Below are 20,036 nucleotides of genomic sequence, written 5' to 3'. Positions count from 1 at the left end.
CATTACATGGCCTTCGACTTTGTCCCGCTCCAGTATTTACAGGTTGAGAATATAGGTAATGAATAACTAGTTATGTTGTCATACACAGGCAGCCAGGCATGCAAACGCACACACGCACTCCAGACTTCCCAAAACAAACTGGTCAGGCTATACTACTTGGGCTCACTCTCCGAACCCACCTCACTCCTGCCCATTTTGACAGGCTGGAATGGCTTAGGGTTGACGACAGAGTACAGCATCTTGCAATGGGTCTGGTCCACAAGATTTCGCTACACTACCAAGATACCCATGTGCCTGTCTAAATACTTTCTTATGTCAACAAAGTCCACATCCACAACACCAGAGGGAGTTCAACAAACCATGTACAACCCAGATTCGGCACAAACAAGGAACTAAATTAATTTTGCTCCTATGCCACCAAAATGTGGAATGCCCTACGAACAGCCATTAAGACATGTTAATCCCTTGACTCCTTCAAAAGCGCTCTCAAAGGGCCCCCGGAAATAAAGTCTGAGTAGTCCCCACCCCCTTCTCCCCTTACTGTATATGTTTTTCCCTTTTTACTTCATTTATATGATGATTTTCTGTTTTTTGAGTGGTGTAAACCACTCCTACAACTGGCTTTGTTAGTCTGTGCAGAAAAAATGAGCATGGTTGCTATGTTCACCCTGTTCACCCGGGTGTGATTTCATTATTGAGTGGTGTAAACCACTCCTACAACTGGCTTTGTTAGTCTGTGCAGAAAAAATGAGCATGGTTGCTATGTTCACCCTGTTCACCCGGGTGTGATTTCATTACGTCAGACATGATTTCATTACGTCAGACAGGCTATATAAGACCTTACACCACTCAGTTCACACGGGGGTGATTTTTTTAAAATAATCAATCAAACAAACAGACAGTGTTTTGCAATCTTTTGGGGACGTTGCAGCATTGCAATGTATTGCATGTCTCCACTTTCCTCCCCTATAACCTTAATTAAAACCGGGGACAATGATCTTGTCCCCAATTAGACATGCAGTCCCCATTCAACTAGTTTTACAGTATGTCCAAAATGTGTCCCAAAATGTGGTTATTTAATGTCACAGCAGAAAATAGCAGATATACAAGCTCTGCTAAAAAAAATTGCTGACCTTGTAGATCAGCTACTAATGTTTAAGACTACTTCTTAAACATTTGTTTTCTAATTTATGGAATTTTCTTCGATTTCTTCATTAAATTACTGACATTTTCATTGGATTTTGTTTTTAATTCATGAAAAATTTTAACTTTTTTTTGGAATGTTATATTAATAATAATAATAATAATAATAATTTAAACCATAGAAATGGATCCCGACCCACAGTTTGGGAACCACTGTCCTGCTACTACTCTACACTACATCACCACCTGATTTTTTTGTTCTGTTTTAGGCCAAACGTGGCCAGCAGATGGCGCCTAAAGAACTATCTTTGAGATGCTCAAGACTGCGATGAACATTGGATGAGGAACACAGTCACAGATAGATAGATATAGCTCCATGGACTTCACACACACACAGCTTATGAATGTAAGATTCTAAAAAGGTTTATCACTTTGAGCTATAGATGGCTCTGCATAATGTCTGGATGGGAATATAAGCAGTAATCAAGATAATCTGTAGACGTTATGCATGTTGTTGACTGGTGTGTGTTGAAACACCTGAGTCAGTTGTCTCTCATGGTAGTTACAGTACATTATGTATATATACTCGAGCATCATCATACAGTAATTATATATGACAAAACAGCAGGCAAAGCTGGGCAGGGATATGGATTGTGGAGCACATTTGTATAAACAAGAGGTTGCAAGACCTATCTGAATCAGAAAGAAAGAAAGAAAGAAAGAAGTAAATGTAAGCATATGAAAGAGAGCCTGATATATTTTTCATCGTCTTCTACATTTTCAAACTGACCATTCCATATGAAATGATTTGCCATTTTGTTTAATATAAACTAATGTCAAAACAAAGTGAAGTAAAGACAGCTTATACGAATGTTGACTGAACATGTTGTTAATGGAGATGACAGTTGCACATCTCACATCTCTTTTTGGCAAGTTCATGATAATGAAAGAGAAAGGAATGTAGTCGTAAGGTGTAATTGTATCCGTGGTGGAAGTGTCATGAAACATACTGTACGCTATAGCTATTTCCACCTAATGAAAGAGACCACAATGTATAGTGAGAATGAATGAGTCATGTTATTTTTTCACAAATAAACAGTGGTGGAAAGTAACTAAGTACTTTTACTTAAGTACTGTACTTAAGTAAAATTTTGAGGCATTTTCCAGTACTTTTACTTCTACTCCACTACATCTCGGAGCCAAAATTTGTAGGTTTATTCACTACAATTATTTGAAAACGTTAGTTACTAGTTACTTTGGAGATTTTAATTTTGATTAGAAAACATACATTAACCACTTCAACCCTATACATTTTGGCCATTTGAAAATAGCCGATCTACTATTTTCAATAGACGTACACATGTTGTACACGTACACTTGTGAAGTGGGACATTCTGTAATATGAGTACTTTTACTTTTAGTACTTAAAGTACATTTTGATGCCGATACTTTTTTACTTTTACTCAAGTACATTTTCAATTCCGTACTTTTACTTGTAACAGAGTAGTTCTAAATTGCAGTATTGGTACTTTTACTTAGGTAAAACAATTGAGTACTTTTTCCACCACTGCAAATAAATGGTTCACATACAATGACCGTCTAATGTGCATTAGTGATCATATTGCTGCTTAGATCGCTTGTAGATTTTATTTTCACTATTGTTTAAGATATTTTTTAAATGTATGTATGTATTAATTTATTTTTATTTCTGTAAACAATAATTAACGGAACGGTAAAAAACATGGTTTGTACTTGAGACCATTGGGAATGGTATTGGTTAAGGCTGAACCGTGGTTAAAACGGCTGGCTGAGGACCAAATCCCAGAACCTTCTCTCCTGTACAACACACTGTATCCCTAACAGCTTACTGTTTTACTTTACAGCAATAAAGTGTGGCCTCCCTGTCCAATCTGTAGCCATCGATAGTGCAGTCGGGGGTGGGGGGTCCTACCTGCCAGTCCTAGCTGGAATTGCTCCAGCCAGTCTCCGACGGGATGCTGCTACCCTAGCCCTGGCAAGAAAAGCCCAGAAGTACTACTGGCACACCCTGCACAAAGCCACCCACAACAACACCGGCACCACCAGGCAGGCTCAAGTCTTGCCATCCCTACAACAAGGCATCACAAGAGATGCTACAGTGTATTCCTGAGGACTTGTCCAGAGACGCCTGGTTGGTAGCATCCTGGAAACAGTCGGCATGGGAGACGGCCGAGCCCTCCTGTATCCAGCGATACATCCGGGACCCAGCAGGTGGTGTAAAAGGAATAGAAGACAGACATGCCATGGACCTCGCTGAACCGTCTGCGCTCTGGCATCGGACGCTTCAAATCATCTATGAAGAAGTGGGGCCTGTCGGACAGTGCGGCATGCGAGTGTGGCGAGCCTGAACAGACTGCCGAGCACATGATCACAGGCTGCCCCTTATACAGCCCACCCTCAGAAGCTGGCCTTTTTGACTTAGGACCGAAGACGAGGGCATGGCTGCATGACACCGAGTTGGCCATCTGATGAAACACAAAAGAAGAAGTGCAGTCGGTGAACAAAGCCTCACAAATCGCAATATGACATTCACTGTCTGCACGTGCGCATGCTGAGCACATCACCAACAACAGTGTTAGTGTAACAGAGATTTGCTGTACGTTTACTTATTTTGCAATCTCACTTCACACAGGTGTGATTATTTTTTTATATTTATTTTGTGGCTTTTATGCTTTTATTGATAGGACAGCAGACTGACCGGAAACGGGGAGAGAGATGGGGTGTGACACGCAGCCAAGGTCATCGGGATCGGGACTCGAACCCGCAACACGTTGGCATTGCAGCCTAGGGTGCCCAGACCGCCATGCCATGCAGCGGCTCGGGGCTCACCAGGCTTTTTCATTCGTTCATGGCTCTATAGGAATGCTGCACATTCAGAGTGGCATGAGATGTTAATCTGGCTCCTGAAAACACAAAAACAGTATCAGTGATAGGATTCGATTGGTCATTTATGAACAGAACACCTGCAGACTAAGTTGAAGTCATGTCAGCCCGGCTGTCAAACTCAGGAGTTGTACAGATATAATATTCAGCAAACAGCTGTGTAAGATATATGGTCTGTTGTTTGTGGAATAATGATCCTAAACCACACAGTATACAGGATGTTGGGCATACACATGAAAAACACATTTATAGAACTAAAAAGAAAACGAAAAGAAAATTCACACCCGTGTGAAGTGAGCGGTGCATTTTTGGTTTTGGTCATTCTTCTATGAATTCTCCAGTTACGTTTCAATTTACTTTTACGTTTCTTGTGAAACCTTTCCCACATTGGTTGTACTCTTTTCTTTATCCAGTATCCACCCTGGCTTGTTTCTTTTATGAAATGAAACAAAATTAGTTACAAGATGTATTTATACGTCTTACGTTGTCATTTAAGTATCCTAAACTTAATATTAAAGTCCTTAGACTTGGCTGACAAACAAATTACGTCATAAGTAAATTTCTTTTAACAAACATAAAAAGTCCCATAGACTTGGCTGCCATATGATATGATACTTTCTTTATCTTTATCTTTATTTTCAAAAGTCATGTACTGGAGTGGCTAGCGCCCCTTAAAAATGTACAAGTCCCGGTAAAGGTACAGTACAATCTGGTTCAGATCTGTTTTTGACGGGCACTATCCTTGACATTGAATGGAGAATTTTACGCCATAGTGTCTGAGCAAATCGGCTTTAGTGTCTATTTTTGTCCTACACAAACATTAAATTCCCATTGAAAATGAATGGAGAATCTTACGTCATAGTGTCTGAGCAAATAGGCATAGTGTCTATTTTACGTCATGATGAAGTACGATGATAAGCGCGCCCCTCACTTCACATGGGTGTGATTTTTTCTTTCTTTAAAAAAATTTGCTCAACATAAATTGGCTAAACATAATCAGTCTTAATTTAATTAATTCATTTACAGCCAATTTACAGTGCTTCATGAGTACTTTGAACATACTGTATGACATCTTAAATTGAACACTGTCCCTCTTTATGGAGTGCCGTGATTTTTGTACTTTTTCTGTTTTGTATATGTGTCTATGTAGTTAACATTACTCTAATAGAGACCTCCAGGTCTCTAATAGACCTCCAGGTGTGGTTAGAATATTGAAATATGTCTTTCCTGTGTATTTTTGGTTTCTTCCTGAAAGCTGAAAGCCTTTGAGTCAAAAGGCCCAATCGAAATCACACTACGTTAGTGACATCACAATATCATCACCTCCCCTAACCCCTTCCCCTTTATCATACAACAACAGCTGTGGGTGTGTGTGGCTTCAGTTCAGATCGATCACCACCCACCTGACAACCAGGCATACTTAATGAAATGGTGGGTGTGGCCACATAAAAACATAATTTTAACACTTTCTGTACACATAAAGTGTACATGAAAATAATCTTTCTCCTAGTATAATCATAGTGCCTGGTGATCATGATTTAGGGGGGGGGGGGGGGGGGGGATCACGGTATTCCATCTTTAACCCATTTAGATCTGAGGCCGATTCTAAAAGCGCCATGAGACCTAAACTTTTTTTTATTTTTTTATGTTGAGAGGTAGCTCCTGGACTGAAAGGTACTGTATAACAGCGTAAAGGTTACACCAGGTCTAGCTCATTTGGGATCAAGGCTCCGTCTCATTTCATTCGTTTCCTGTAAGCATGAAATATTACGATTTGCCAAATAGATCTTACATGGAATCAATACCCCCATAAGGGAATCATATAGAAACAGAGCCCACAGGTAGATAGATACTGGGGTGGTGGTGGGAGCACAACAAACTAGCAGAATAACACACAGCCGCAGTAGAGCAGCAGCAAAAAGAATGAGCTGTGAGCAGGGAGGTTTTAAATAGCCCGCCCCACTCAGATGGAGTGAGCATGTGACTGTCACTGATCAGCTCAGGAACTGCTGCTGCTTTGTCTTGTCTGCCTGAACTCAGTCAATAGCCTGAACTATATAGTTCTGCAGGCTTAATTTGCATCATGAACTATACCAGTGGTTCCCAAAGTGGGGTTCGGTGATCCCCAGGGTCCTTGAGGGACTTCAAGGGGGTCCCCAGCTAAATGATAATTAGGAACCAAACGGACCCGTATGTGTCTGTAACTCAGAGAGTGTACAAATGGAACCAAATGTTGGTTCCATTTGTACACTCTCAGAGTTAAATTAACTTTGATTTTACAATCTACATTGGGGTAGCAGAGATAGAAATGCCATTAAATGGGGGACTGTAGCCCAATTCACGTCAAACTAAGGGGGGTCCTTGAAATTAAACTGGTTGATAATCACTACTAGAGCCTTAAAAATCTTCTCTCATGGGGGGTCCTTGGCATATTTTTTCAAATGGGGGGTCCGCGGGCTAATTAGTGTCAATTTGGGGGTCCTTGACACTATATAGTATAGTATGTATAGTTTACATAGATACTCCACTGTTACGTTCTTAGTTTACGCATGATTCATGATAACTACTTTTTGTCTCCACCAGGCCGAAGGCATGGGGAGAGAGTATGTTTTGCACTCCGTCTGTGTGTGTGTGTGTGTGTGTGTGTGTGTGTGTGTGTGCGTCCGTCCGTCCTTCCTTCCGTCCGTCTGTTACCAGCTAATCACCGATCCATGCCAAACTTTGCACACACACTCTCTGGATGCCAACGACGAACCTCTGCCCCAAATATTCCTCAACGGCCTGTTATAGCGCCACCATGAGGCCGATTTAGGCAAAACACATTTCTGTAGATTACTCGTACACATTTTATCCATACATCACACAATTCGGTATACACTATCTCCATAGTCATGTGATCAACACGGATCTGCACCATTTCCCATCTTCCTTCCTGATTGGCTAAGATTCACTTCCAAAGCTCACATGATTGGTCCGTTTTCGAACAAAATGCCACAAATCACAAACACAGTGTGCAATTTCCGTGAAATTATACACGCACATTTCCACTAGGCTGAGGACGACATGACACAATTTATTTTCCAAACCAGCCTCATGGTGGCGCTATAACAGGGCAATTCCTGTTTTTACCTATAACTGCATGATCTGTGTACAACTTTGTATGCGCACTCCCTAGAGGCCATGGAAAAACATTTTCCCTGCATCCCTCCACATCTGCCGGTTATAGCGCCACCATGAGGCCGATTTCTGCAAAACACATTGTTTATATTAGTCGCAAAGATTTCATCCAAATCTCATGCAAATCGGTATACATGATCTCTGTAGTCATGTGATCAAGACGAGTCTGTTTGATTTCTCAGATTCTACACTGATTGGCTAAGATTGCATTCCAAAGTCTTCAGGAGTGGCCCGTTTTGTACAAAATGCTGCACATGTCCTGCTCATCCAGAATTCTATCCTCAGAGATGCTATGAGTGATCTGGCTCTGCATTTCCTCAACAAAATGAAGACAATTGTTGCAAAAAACAAACAAACATGTTTATATCACTCCTAAACATTTTGCCAAACATCACACACACTCCTATCCTCCTGGTGGAGACCTGTGCCCGGAAGGGCACTTTTTCTAGTTATATATGTGATGTATGCCATGCTTTTTGTTATTGCTTAATGTAAGTCGCTCTGGATTAAGAGCGTCTGCTAAATGCCTAAATTGTAAATTGTAAAAAGCTTGGAAACCACTGAACTATACCATATAGCTCTGCAGGCTTCGCATCATGACATATACCATCCTGAACTATATAGCACTGCAGGCCTCGCATCATGAACCACAGCAGGATGCGTCTTTGTACTGTTAATGCTCTCCAGCTCCATAAATCATAAGAGGGAAAAAAACATGATAGCAAACAGCAAGAGAGAAAACCCACAAAAACAAAAAAAAACAATGAGCAGTGAATCTCCTCCCCGGCCTTCTCGCTTGAAGCTCCAGTTTCTCATGTTTCTTTTGCTCTCATGCTGTATTTGTGTGGTGGCTGAGTGAAAGCCACCACAGTGGCAGAGCGGCCCAGAATAGCAGAGGGCGGGGAAGGCCAGTGGACTTGCATGTGGGCCGCCGAGCTGTAGCGTTTCTAAACCATACGCTGGCCTGTGGAATGGAGGCTGCTTCCTCATGCATGCCAGTGGTCAGAGCTCGGCCTACACACCCTCAGCTATTTCTGTCTCTCATTCTCTCTCTCTCTTACTCCCCCTGCTTTTCTCCCGCCCGTGCATGCACACAGTCACACACGCACACACATGTAGTGGCTCAGAGCCTCAGCCTGATAGCCTTAAAAGTCTAATATCTCCCCGAGTCCATAGGGATATCCCTTTGGTCTAGTGGTTAAGACCCGAGTTCGAATCCCGAACACACACACACACACACACACACACACACACACACACACACACACACACACACACACACACACACACACACACACACACACACACACACACACACACACACACACACACACACACACACACACACACACACACACACACACACACACACACAAATTGCCCTCCTCCATACTGCTGAAGATGGGGAATTAATTAAGTGGAAGGAGAAAGAAGGTGAAGGAGAAATAAAAATTTGAAGATGACCACCTCACAAAGTTCAAACATACCTATACCTTCCTCTTCAACATACAGTAGGGGGAGGGGTGGCAATGTCCATTCCTATACAGAGGGAAATACCGGTACGTATGAACACATCACACCTGTCCTCCTTTCACTACACTTGCTCCCCATCTCCTCCACTACTGAAGGCAAAATCTCTCTTTTCATCCATCAGTGCATCCACAGAAATTCTCCCCCCTACCTCAAAGAACTCCTCACACCCCACAATCCTCCGCTCGAAACCTCTGCTCTGCCAACACAAGCTTTCCTCATTCCCCCAGGACCAAACTCTGCACCGGTCCATGGGCCTTCTGCTCCGCTTCTTTGGTTTGCTTTTGTTCTGTTTTTGAGCGGTGCACAACACTCCAATGACTGGCCGTATGCGTCCCTATGGGGGTGCATACGTTGGTTAGACATACCAACAGTCCGACAGGCAACACTATCGCTCCTGATATGCGTGGCCGGTTACAACTAACCTGTGGCTCCTGACATGCGTGGCAGTTTAAAACTAACCTGTGGCTGGCCTGAGCCGTGGCTCAGCGGTCGAGGCACCTTGGCCGGTAGCCCGAGTCTGGCAGTGTGCCGCGGGTTCAACTCCCGATCCCAACGGCCTTTACTGCATGTCACTCCCCCATCTCTCTCCCCTATTTCCTGTCAGCCTACTGTCTGTCCCTCTATAAAAAATATAAAAATAAAGGCGAAAGCCGCAAAAAAAACATTTAAAACTAGAAAAAGTGCCCTTCTGGGCACAGGTCTCCACCAGGAGGATAGGAGTGTGTGTGATGTTTGGCAAAATGTTTAAGAGTGATATAAACATGTTTGTTTGTTTGTTTTTTGCATCAATTTTCTTCATTTTGTTGAGGAAATGCAGAGCCAGATCACTCATAGCATCTCTGAGGATAGAATTCTGGATGAGCAGGACATGTGCAGCATTTTGTACAAAACGGGCCACTCCTGAAGACTTTGGAAGGCAATCTTAGCTAATCAGTGTAGAATCTGAGAAATCAAACAGACTCGTCTTGATCACATGTTACAGAGATCATGTATACCGATTTGCCTGAGATTTGGATGAAATCTGTGCAATAAACAATGTGTTTTGCAGAAATCGGCCTCATGGTGGCGTGGAAATGTGCGTGTATAATTTCATGGAAATTGCACACTGTTTGTGATTTGTGGCATTTTGTTCGAAACGGACCAATCATGTGAGCTTTGGAAGCGAATCTTAGCCAATCAGGAAGGAAGATGGGAAATGGTGCAGATCTGTGTTGATCACATGACTATGGAGATAGTGTATACCGAATTGTGTGATGTATGGATAAAATGTGTACGAGTAATCTACAGAAATGTGTTTTGCCTAAATCGGCCTCATGGTGGCGCTATAACAGGCCGTTGAGGAATATTTGGGGCAGAGGTTCGTTGTTGGCATCCAGGGAGTGTGTGTGCAAAGTTTGGCATGGATCGGGCCAACGGTGCTGGAGATTAGCTGGTAACAGACGGACGGAAGGAAGGACGGACGGACACACACACACACACACACACACACGGACGGAGTGCAAAACATACTCTCTCCCCATGCCTTCGGCCTGGTGGAGACAATAACCTGTGGCTCCTGACATGCGTGGCAGTTTAAAACTAACCTGTGGCTCCTGACATGCGTGGCAGTTTAAAACTAACCTGTGGGCCACAGGTTAGTTTTCCTGACATGTGTGGCAGGTTAATTAAAACTAACCTGTCGCTCCTGATATGCGTGGCAGGTATATTCTCTCGAAAAGAGTTAGTGCACTGCTCGCTAAAACTCAACAAAAATACTTGGTGACAAGCCCCATACTCTACTTGTAAGGCAGCTACAGCACTCACAAGCCACACGTGCCATTCATAAAATAAAAGATAGTCAAGGTAAACTTATTACTGATCCAGCTGGGATTGATAAAAGTTTTGCTCAGTTCTATGACGAACTCTACCAATCTAAGAGTAAGAATACAGATCCACAAATCATGAACCGACAGCCAATTACCTATACCTTAGATGAGGTATAGGTATAGCTATATCTCAATCTCAATAAAGCCCCCGGCTTCAGTAAGATGGAGGGGGGCTTTCAGGTAGGAAGGGGCCAAACGTCCGAAGGTCACTTTTGGTTGCTGGTGAAACATGGACAATCTCTAACTACAATTATTACGCACAAAATGTCCTATTTAACAGTGCAGAGTATTGTTAATTTAACGCATACTCAAACACTGCTTGCTTGCAATGTGACAGGAATATATAATTGTACTCATTGTGAATCATTGTGATTGTGAATCAGTGTGAAATGTAAATGCAAATGTCTTCCAGTGCTGGAGAGAGAAAGTGCCATGGAGCAGACAGACATACTAATGCTGTTTCAGGTTATAAAAATGCTAAGCAGATCTGGAAAATGGATAAACACACCCCACAGTGTTGTTAATCAAGGCGCCTACAGTCATCAGAGAGCGATGCACTTTGCACGATAACGGCATTCCAAAGACGTTATTGTACAATTACATGAGGCCTCATTGTGGCTAATGCAGTGTGAATGTTCAGCCGGCTGTATGGCAGAGCAGCGTCAACGAAATGGGAAACATTCCTTTTTGTTTCGGTTCACGGACATCTCAGGTAATGACACCGCTGGGAAATAACTCACCAGAATGTAATGACAGGCTATTGAGGAATTCCAGACTCATAGAGAGAGAGAGGGGGTATTTGTTTGAGAAAGAGCTGAGTTCATGTTTTCTTATTCCCAGCCTTCGTTGGTGACCTAAATGTGTTGAATTCTCTGGTGTGGAGTCCCATATGAGTGAAACTTTCTCCACTTGTGGAGACAGGCTGCAGGCACCTGATGACGCAGACAAACAGACACTGCAGAGGTATGTGTCTACTGCACATTGTATACAACTATAATCCCTGCAATATCTCCCACTCATAAATTCTTTGCCACTTTCATTGTCTCTTCTCTCTCTCTCTGTTTCTCTCTCTTTCATCTCTATTCGCTCACTCTCATTCTCTCTCCCTCTCTCGTACAAACATTCACACACAAATATACAGCAGACCATTGGACACTGGACAGCAGCCAACTTTAGGCTTCTCGGCTGCTCAGTGCAATTCACTGCTGCTAGCTTTCTGCAGTCTTTGTAGTGCTTTACTGGCCTACTACTTTACCCTTGTTCACATATGTCCATCCCAACACGTCTCACCCCAGTTCCACAAAGTAATGTAAATAAATTCAAAGCCTGTGTACACACACCAGTGGTGCAATGTAACTGCAAATGTATACAGGTACTTCTAGCCTACTTTAAACGTTTGAGGAACTTGTTTATTTGATTATTTCTATTTCATCCTATACTTTATTCTTACAAAATGGTAAATGATCCATATGCATTCATTACATTCAAATGCACACACACACACACACACACACACACACACACCACTGACGCACACAAACACACGCCATCCTTCTCCCAAGCCAGATATTCCAACTCAGTCTCACCCTGACTCAACATCTCTCTATACAGTACTTCCAGAGTCCTGTCTGTCTGCATCATGAGCTGAGGCTTCTGGGTGACGGCTATAGCCTTGGCTCCAGAGAGCAGAGGATAAACAGGCCCAGATGGGGAAGGTCGGATACGTCTGCCTCAGATGATTTACTCCTTAGTGCAGGACAATGGAGGGGACCAGCCTTATGGGTACACCTACACATGGTCACCCCCCCTACCATGGCAAATCTGAACCACATGGGAGAGGTGTAGAATGATCACCTTTTGATCTGCCCTGTGTTGGAATATCCAGACTGCCAGCCAGGGAATGTCTCTATCCTGGTCATAGTAGCAGGCAGCCTCGCTGTGACCTGGCTGCCATGCCAGGGTGACAAGGAGTTAGTTTGTACCACAGTATCACAACCCCGTACAGTAGTGTACATACAAAAAACAAACAAGCATTGGTAATTGTGACATCAATAACTGGTACAGTAACAAGGAAGGGGGGGGATAACTTAAACACCCATCCCCTGCCAGGATTAATGTATTTATTTATCACGCATTGCCAAGGTTTTCAACCCTTTCAACCCTTATTTTAAAGAATATAAAGACATATTTCACATAGCCTACGGTCTTGGCGGACGGCCAGACTAAAGCTTAATTACGGTTTCTACGGTTCTGGCGGGCTTTGTGTATTCACGATGCAGTAAATGTCTCTCTTTGACACTGCTGAACGGTTGAATCACTAATCATATTCGAATAGTAATCAATCATTGCTATAGAGTGTTTGTTCAATAACAGGGGTCTCCCTGTCTCTCCAGCTCTTCAATAAACAGAAAATACATTTTCAGGTAGGTGACACAATTTCAGCCACCAGGAAAAAGTAGTCATTTTCATTTATCTGCTTAGTTTGTACCAGACCAGTGCACGGCACAGAGTCGGTAACAATGGCAGTTGGAATGGAAGAGTACCCGTTCCACCCAACTGTCTGAGTCCCTTTTAATAATAATAATAATAATAGCTAATTGTCTCCTCATGCCGAACAACTTTCGTGTTCTGACTTTTGACCTCTGACCTTTAGATCCACCCTCCATTTTGAATTATATGAAAAACAGTTCAAATCTATCTCCTCCCGGGATCTTTGATCAAAATGCACAAACATTTCAACACGTTAACTTTGAACCTATACGGACAAAAAAAATCAAGAGTGCATTTTTTAAGTGAAAGAATGAAGGATTTATTAAAATTGCAGTTTCATGAAAATTCTTCTTCTGCCCCCTTTGTACATGAAATTGTACTTAAAATATAGCTCTGCAAGCAGCGATAACAGGCACTCTGCAGGCATAATCATTGATTATTATTACAAAACATACAGTAACCACTTCAGCCTTATGTTTCGGCCATTTGAAAATAGCAGATGTACAAGCTCACAATGCGTCACATTGTGAAGCACTGTGAGCTTGTAGATCTGCCACTTTCAAAATATGTTTATTTGAAAACTGGGACATTCTGCATAATGAGTACTTTTACATTTGATACTTTTAGTAGTACATTTTGAGGTCATTACTTTTGTACTTTTACTCAAGTAAATTTTTTATTCTGGAATTTTACTTGTAACGGAGTAGTTCTACATTGCAATATTGATACTTTTACATTTGAGTACTTTCTACCACTGGATTTGGACTCAGGCTTTCTTCATGCCGCGTGCCACCAGGCAGGCGAACACCGTCATCACCATCTTCGGTTTCCCCTCCACCAGGTCTTCTGGCAGAGCGTACACTCGCGCACCGATTTTCCTCGCCATGGAGATGGCGTACTTTGCGTTGTTGAGTTTCTCTTCCTCCGTGAGGTGCTCCGTCTTCAGCAGGTCGTAGCGAACAGAGCCAGGCTGGATGGCGTCAATCAGGTCCAGAACGGGCATGCTGCTGCCGCTGATGGCGCCGTCCTTGAAGCCACTGAAGGTGGGTTTTCCCGCCTGTGCGAGCATGTCGTTGGCCCAGGACACGATGGCGTCGTCGCTCACTTTCTGACCTTCCCCCAGGTTCTCCAGGATGTTCAGGGTGTACCTCCTCATGAGCTGCCAGAGGAGTGCCAGGGTGAGCTTGCGGTTCCCTTCAATGAGGTCCTGTCCTGCGATGCCCACCAGAGAGAATTTAGCGTCGTTCTTCCCCAGCGCCACGGCGTAGTTGCAGTTCTCCAACTTCTTCATGTTGCTCCCGAATTTAGAATAGGGAGGTTTGTTGACTCTGTTCCAGTCTACCGGAACCTTGATCTTCTCATACAGCTGAAAGAGGACTAATGCATCGTCAAGGTCCGCATAGAGGTGGTTGACACGAGGGTTGACCCCCAGTGAGTTCATCCAGTTTCGGAAGGTGCGTTCCTCCCTGGTCTCACCCTCAATGGCGCTCCAGTCGATGTCCTGGTTCTGTGGCTTCTTCAACGCCGGGTGCTTGTTGAACAGGTTGGCCACGAAGGCCAGGTTCAGCTTGGGGTTCCCGCGCACCACATCTGTCGCTGTGACGAACTGCCGTGCGCCCAGTCGCTCCGACTGGACCAGCATGCACTCTGCCCTCTGCAGGTCATCTGGCTGCCTGATGCCTGACATGTCGATGGCAACATCGATCCCTTCCTTCTTATTGATGGCTTTCCTGAAGGTTTTGGACACCTCTGAGCTCTTCAGTCCATGAACAACTTCAGTGAACCGGTCAAAGGCGAGTTGCTCTCCGGTCCCGGTGAGCTCCTGAACGATCTCTCTGACAAGGTACCCGGGCAGCGGCAAGTTGGCGGCTTTGAAGAGCGCGTCGAGCTCATCTTTGCTGATGAAGCCATTGTTGTCCACGTCAATCTTAGAAAAAGCCTCTTTCAGTTCCTCCATCTCCTCTGGAGATATCGGCGTGGTAGCAGCCATCTTGAATCTCTGATTTAAGCAGCAGGATCTTGGCTCGTATGAGTTCATTCTGATACTCTACTGAAGGTCAAAGGTCTTGGAAGTAGAGTCTTGAAGAGGTCTCGTCTTGTATCTCGTGTCCTGTGTCTTGTAGAGTGCTGTTGAGGATCCACGGGAGTGGGGATGTATATGAAGGTCTTGACAGTAGATTCTGAGGGTTTGAGATCGTTGGAGATAACCAAGTGCGTTGGTTGCAATATGAGGGTTGGAAGCAGAGGGCTTCTTTTATACTGTTCAGGTTATCCTATGATGATGTCAGACTGATGTGTCATTGTCTCCATGTATGGAGATCCATGTTATCCTGATGATGTCAGAGTGATGTGTCATCGTCTCCATGTATGGAGATCCACGTTACCCTGATGATGTCAGAGTGATGTGTCATCATCTCTATGTATGGAGATCCAGGCGATGAGTTCACTAGGGTTCAGCTCCATATGTGGAGATCCAGGTGATGAAGAGTCAGTGTCACGTGACATCATAAGGGATCTCCATATATGGGTATATGTATATGTAGTCGCAACGTAGACAACATCGCCAGGGGATCTTCCCCATATATGGGAATGTCAATATATGGGCCATATGGGCATCCCCAGCCGATGCCCTAATACAATCCCTGTTATGCCCATATATGGAGATCCCTGATGTCATCAATATTAAGCCCATATATGGGAATGTCAATATATGACCATATATGGGCATCCCCAGCCGATGCCCTAATACCCCCAGCAAGGGCAAAATCCAATAGACCCGACCGTCGCGTCGGTAGGTAAGTTCGGCGGTCGGTCGTTAGTCCGACGGTCGGTCGGAAAGTCCGACGGTCGGTCGGTAAGTCCGACGGTCGGTCAGTCGGCCATTTCTCAACCGTTTTTGACAGGGGTGGGCTTGTTGGAATCGTGCCCTGGGCACGTTTTTGGGGGTCTGGAGGTTCGGGGACACCTGGGGACCCCCAGAGACCCCCACATGGTAACTGTCATTTCTCAACCGTTTTGGGCGGGGGTGGGCTCGTTGGAATCGTGTCGCCTCTCTGGGCATCGTAGTTACGACCACAGGTCGCATTTACTATGAAAACGTGCATTTCCCCTTCACTCCGTCCATCTGTTAGTCACCCCACGCATCCATATATGGTTACGCATCGTTACATCATGTGACATCACGTGACATCATAAGGGATCTCCACATATGGGTATATATGTAGTCGCGACGTAGACGACATCCCCATATATGGGAATGTCAATATAAGGTCCATATATGGGTATCCCCAGCCGATGCCCTAATACAATCCCTGTTATACCCATATATGGAGATCCCTGATGTACGATACGATACGATACAACTTTATTGTCAGCTTTCACTGAAATTTGCCTTGCGTCCATGACATCCCCGTTCAAGATACAGACAGGACATACACAATACATTAGCAGACAGGAACAAGAACAAAATAACATATCCTCTTGGTTTACCGATTTTGGTTTAAAAGCAGAACAGACTGGTGTACAAAATAGTTCTTTAGCCTGTTTTTCTTATATTTTGGGACTCTAAACCGCCTCATGGAGGCCAACAGTTGATATTCATCATTTAAAACATGTAAGGGGTCAGAGGAGATGCTCTTCGCCAGTCTAAGCATGCTCTAATTGGTCTGGGCTTCTTTAAAGGAACGTAACACAACCTCAACTGACCTACCAACAATTTTAGCGCAGATCTTAATTTGGCTATACAGTTTGTTCTTATATACCATTGGTAGGCTGTTAAACCAGGCCGTGCTACAGTACAACATCACAGTTTGAACAACAGACGTATAGAAAAGAGACAAGATCTGGTTTACACAAGGGTTGACCCCCAGTGAGTTCATCCAGTTTCGGAAGGTGCGTTCCTCCCTGGTCTCACCCTCAATGGCGCTCCAGTCGATGTCCTGGTTCTGTGGCTTCTTCAACGCCGGGTGCTTGTTGAACAGGTTGGCCACGAAGGCCAGGTTCAGCTTGGGGTTCCCGCGCACCACATCTGTCGCTGTGACGAACTGCCGTGCGCCCAGTCGCTCCGACTGGACCAGCATGCACTCTGCCCTCTGCAGGTCATCTGGCTGCCTGATGCCTGACATGTCGATGGAAACAGGTGGAATGCCCTCCTCATCTCCGCTGGGAGCCACTCGGTTCAGTAAGTTGTAGTAAGCCTTAGAGTCCTTGATGTCAGAGCGGAAGTTTTTGATCTTGGGACATCCGGCCTCCTCCAGGTGATGGTTGGCCCAGCGCAGCAGCAGCTCCTCTGGAGACGACTTTGTCAGGTCCTCCAGACTCTCACCGTCACGCAGCAGGGCGATCAGAGCTTCACTTTTGTTGAGTTCGATGTCAGCAAACAGGCCAATCTTGATGACCTGCCACAGCAGACCGAGGACCAGGTGCTGCCTGCCTTCCTTTAGGTCCACAGCTCCGATGTTTACCACATGACAGCCGATGGCTGATGCGGAGTTAAGAGCCAGGTTCAAGTTTTCCTGTGTTGTGAAGGGAGTGAGTTTCTTCTTGTTGATGGTCCTCTCGTCGATGGTGTCAGGCACCGACAGGTTGATCATCTTACATAGAACGATTCCATCGCCCACTGCAGTGAACAGGTCATCGTTGTTGGGGTCCATGGGTAGAACGTGCTTACAGTCTGGATCATTCTCCAGGGCTTTATTTACCCAGTTCACAAAGGCCACCTTCTCCTCCTCCGAATAAGAATGCTGTGTGCCAGACTGCTCAGATGTTCCTGCAATAGCACAGATCCCTTCCTTCTTATTGATGGCTTTCCTGAAGGTTTTGGACACCTCTGAGCTCTTCAGTCCATGAACAACTTCAGTGAACCGGTCAAAGGCGAGTTGCTCTCCGGTCCCGGTGAGCTCCTGAGCGATCTCTCTGACAAGGTACCCGGGCAGCGGCAAGTTGGCGGCTTTGAAGAGCGCGTCGAGCTCATCTTTTCTGATGAAGCCATTGTTGTCCACGTCAATCTTAGAAAAAGCCTCTTTCAGTTCCTCCATCTCCTCTGGAGATATCGGCGTGGTAGCAGCCATCTTGAATCTCTGATTTAAGCAGCAGGATCTTGGCTCGTATGAGTTCATTCTGATACTCTACTGAAGGTCAAAGGTCTTGGAAGTAGAGTCTTGAAGAGGTCTCGTCTTGTATCTCGTGTCTTGTAGAGTGCTGTTGAGGATATGAAGGTCTTGACAGTAGATTCTGAGGGTTTGAGATCGTTGGAGATAACCGAGTGCGTTGGTTGCAATATGAGGGTTGGAAGCAGAGGGCTTCTTTTATACTGTTCAGGTTATCCTATGAGGATTTCAGACTGATGTGTCATTGTCTCCATGTATGGAGATCCATGTTATCCTGATGATGTCAGAGTGATGTGTCATCGTCTCCATGTATGGAGATCCAGGTTATCCTGATGATGTCAGAGTGATGTGTCATCATCTCTATATATGGAGATCCAGGCGATGAGTTCACTAGGGTTCAGCTCCATATGTGGAGATCCAGGTGATGAAGAGTCAGTGTCACGTGACATCATAAGGGATCTCCATATATGGGTATATGTATATGTAGTCGCAACGTAGACAACATCGCCAGGGGATCTTCCCCATATATGGGAATGTCAATATAAGGTCCATATGGGCATCCCAGCCCTAATACAATCCCTGTTATGCCCATATATGGAGAACCCTGATGTCATCAATATTAAGCCCATATATGGGAATGTCAATATATGACCATATATGGGCATCCCCAGCCGATGCCCTAATACCCCCAGCAAGGGCAAAATCCAATAGACCCGACCGCCGCGTCGTTAGGTAAGTCCGGCGGTCGGTCGGTAAGTCCGACGGTCGGTCGGAAAGTCCGACGGTCGGTCGGAAAGTCCGACGGTCGGTCGGTAAGTCCGACGGTCGGTCAGTCGGCCATTTCTCAACAGTTTTTGACAGGGGTGGGCTTGTTGGAATCGTGCCCTGGGCACGTTTTTGGTGGTCTGGAGGTTCGGGGACACCTGGGGACCCCCAGAGACCCCCACATGGTAACTGTCATTTCTCAACCGTTTTGGGCGGGGGTGGGCTCGTTGGAATCGTGTCGCCTCTCTGGGCATCGTAGTTATGACCACAGGTCGCATTTACTATGAAAACGTGCATTTCCCCTTCACTCCGTCCATCTGTTAGTCACCCCACGCATCCACATGGTTACGCATCGTTACATCATGTGACATCACGTGACATCATAAGGGATCTCCACATATGGGTATATATGTAGTCGCGACGTAGACAACATCCCCATATATGGGAATGTCAATATCTTCGCCAGTCTAAGCATGCTCTAATTGGTCTGGGCTTCTTTAAAGGAACGTAACACAACCTCAACTGGCCTACCAACAATTTTAGCGCAGATCTTAATTTGGCTATACAGTTTGTTCTTATATACATACCATTGATAGGCTGTTAAACCAGGCCGTGCTACAGTACAACATCACAGTTTGAACAACAGACGTATAGAAAAGAGACAAGATCTGACTGCTTGCACCAAACGATCTAAGTCGGCGTAGGGAGTACATACGCTGTTGTATCCTCTTACAAATATAGTCAATATGAGATGACCATGATAAGGTGGCGTCTATCATCACCCCCAGATATTTGTACGATGGGACTTGTTCAATAGCTGAACCATGGATTGTCACCGGTGGTATCTTATCACCGGGAGCAGGACCAAATATAATTTCCTCAGTTTTCTTAGTGTTGATAATCAGATTATGTTTGTCACACCATTCTACAAGCCGGTCAACGCTACACTGGTACTGTTTTGGTTCATCACTGTCAGTCATCAGAGCTATTAACGTAGAATCATCTGAATATTTCAGAAGAAACTGATTTGACT

At 44.6% G+C, this 20,036-nt stretch overlaps 1 protein-coding gene across 3 annotated transcripts; it reads right to left on the bottom strand.

Annotated features, from left to right (window-relative positions):
- Positions 1 to 13,896: 13,896 nt before the first annotated feature.
- On the bottom strand, positions 13,897 to 18,199 carry LOC306930591 (plastin-2-like; the record flags this gene model as incomplete). 3 transcript variants are annotated; one of them, XM_079511636.1, is made up of 2 exons in its annotated part: positions 13,897 to 14,546; positions 16,984 to 18,199. In XM_079511636.1, 2 exons carry the CDS (start codon positions 18,197 to 18,199, stop codon positions 13,897 to 13,899), a joined length of 1,866 nt encoding a protein of 621 aa, XP_079367762.1. The 3 variants fall into 3 exon arrangements, with proteins under 3 accessions (XP_079367762.1, XP_079367763.1, XP_079367764.1); XM_079511637.1 differs by having other exon boundaries at positions 13,897 to 14,550; positions 16,988 to 18,199; XM_079511638.1 differs by having other exon boundaries at positions 13,897 to 14,803; positions 17,241 to 18,199.
- Positions 18,200 to 20,036: the final 1,837 nt, after the last annotated feature.

The sequence above is a fragment of the Electrona antarctica genome (assembly GCF_951216825.1).
Source record: "Electrona antarctica genome assembly, chromosome: 10".
NCBI lineage: Eukaryota > Metazoa > Chordata > Actinopteri > Myctophiformes > Myctophidae > Electrona > Electrona antarctica.
Note: the sequence above shows the minus strand (reverse complement) of the source record. Positions and strands in the feature narration are given on the sequence as shown.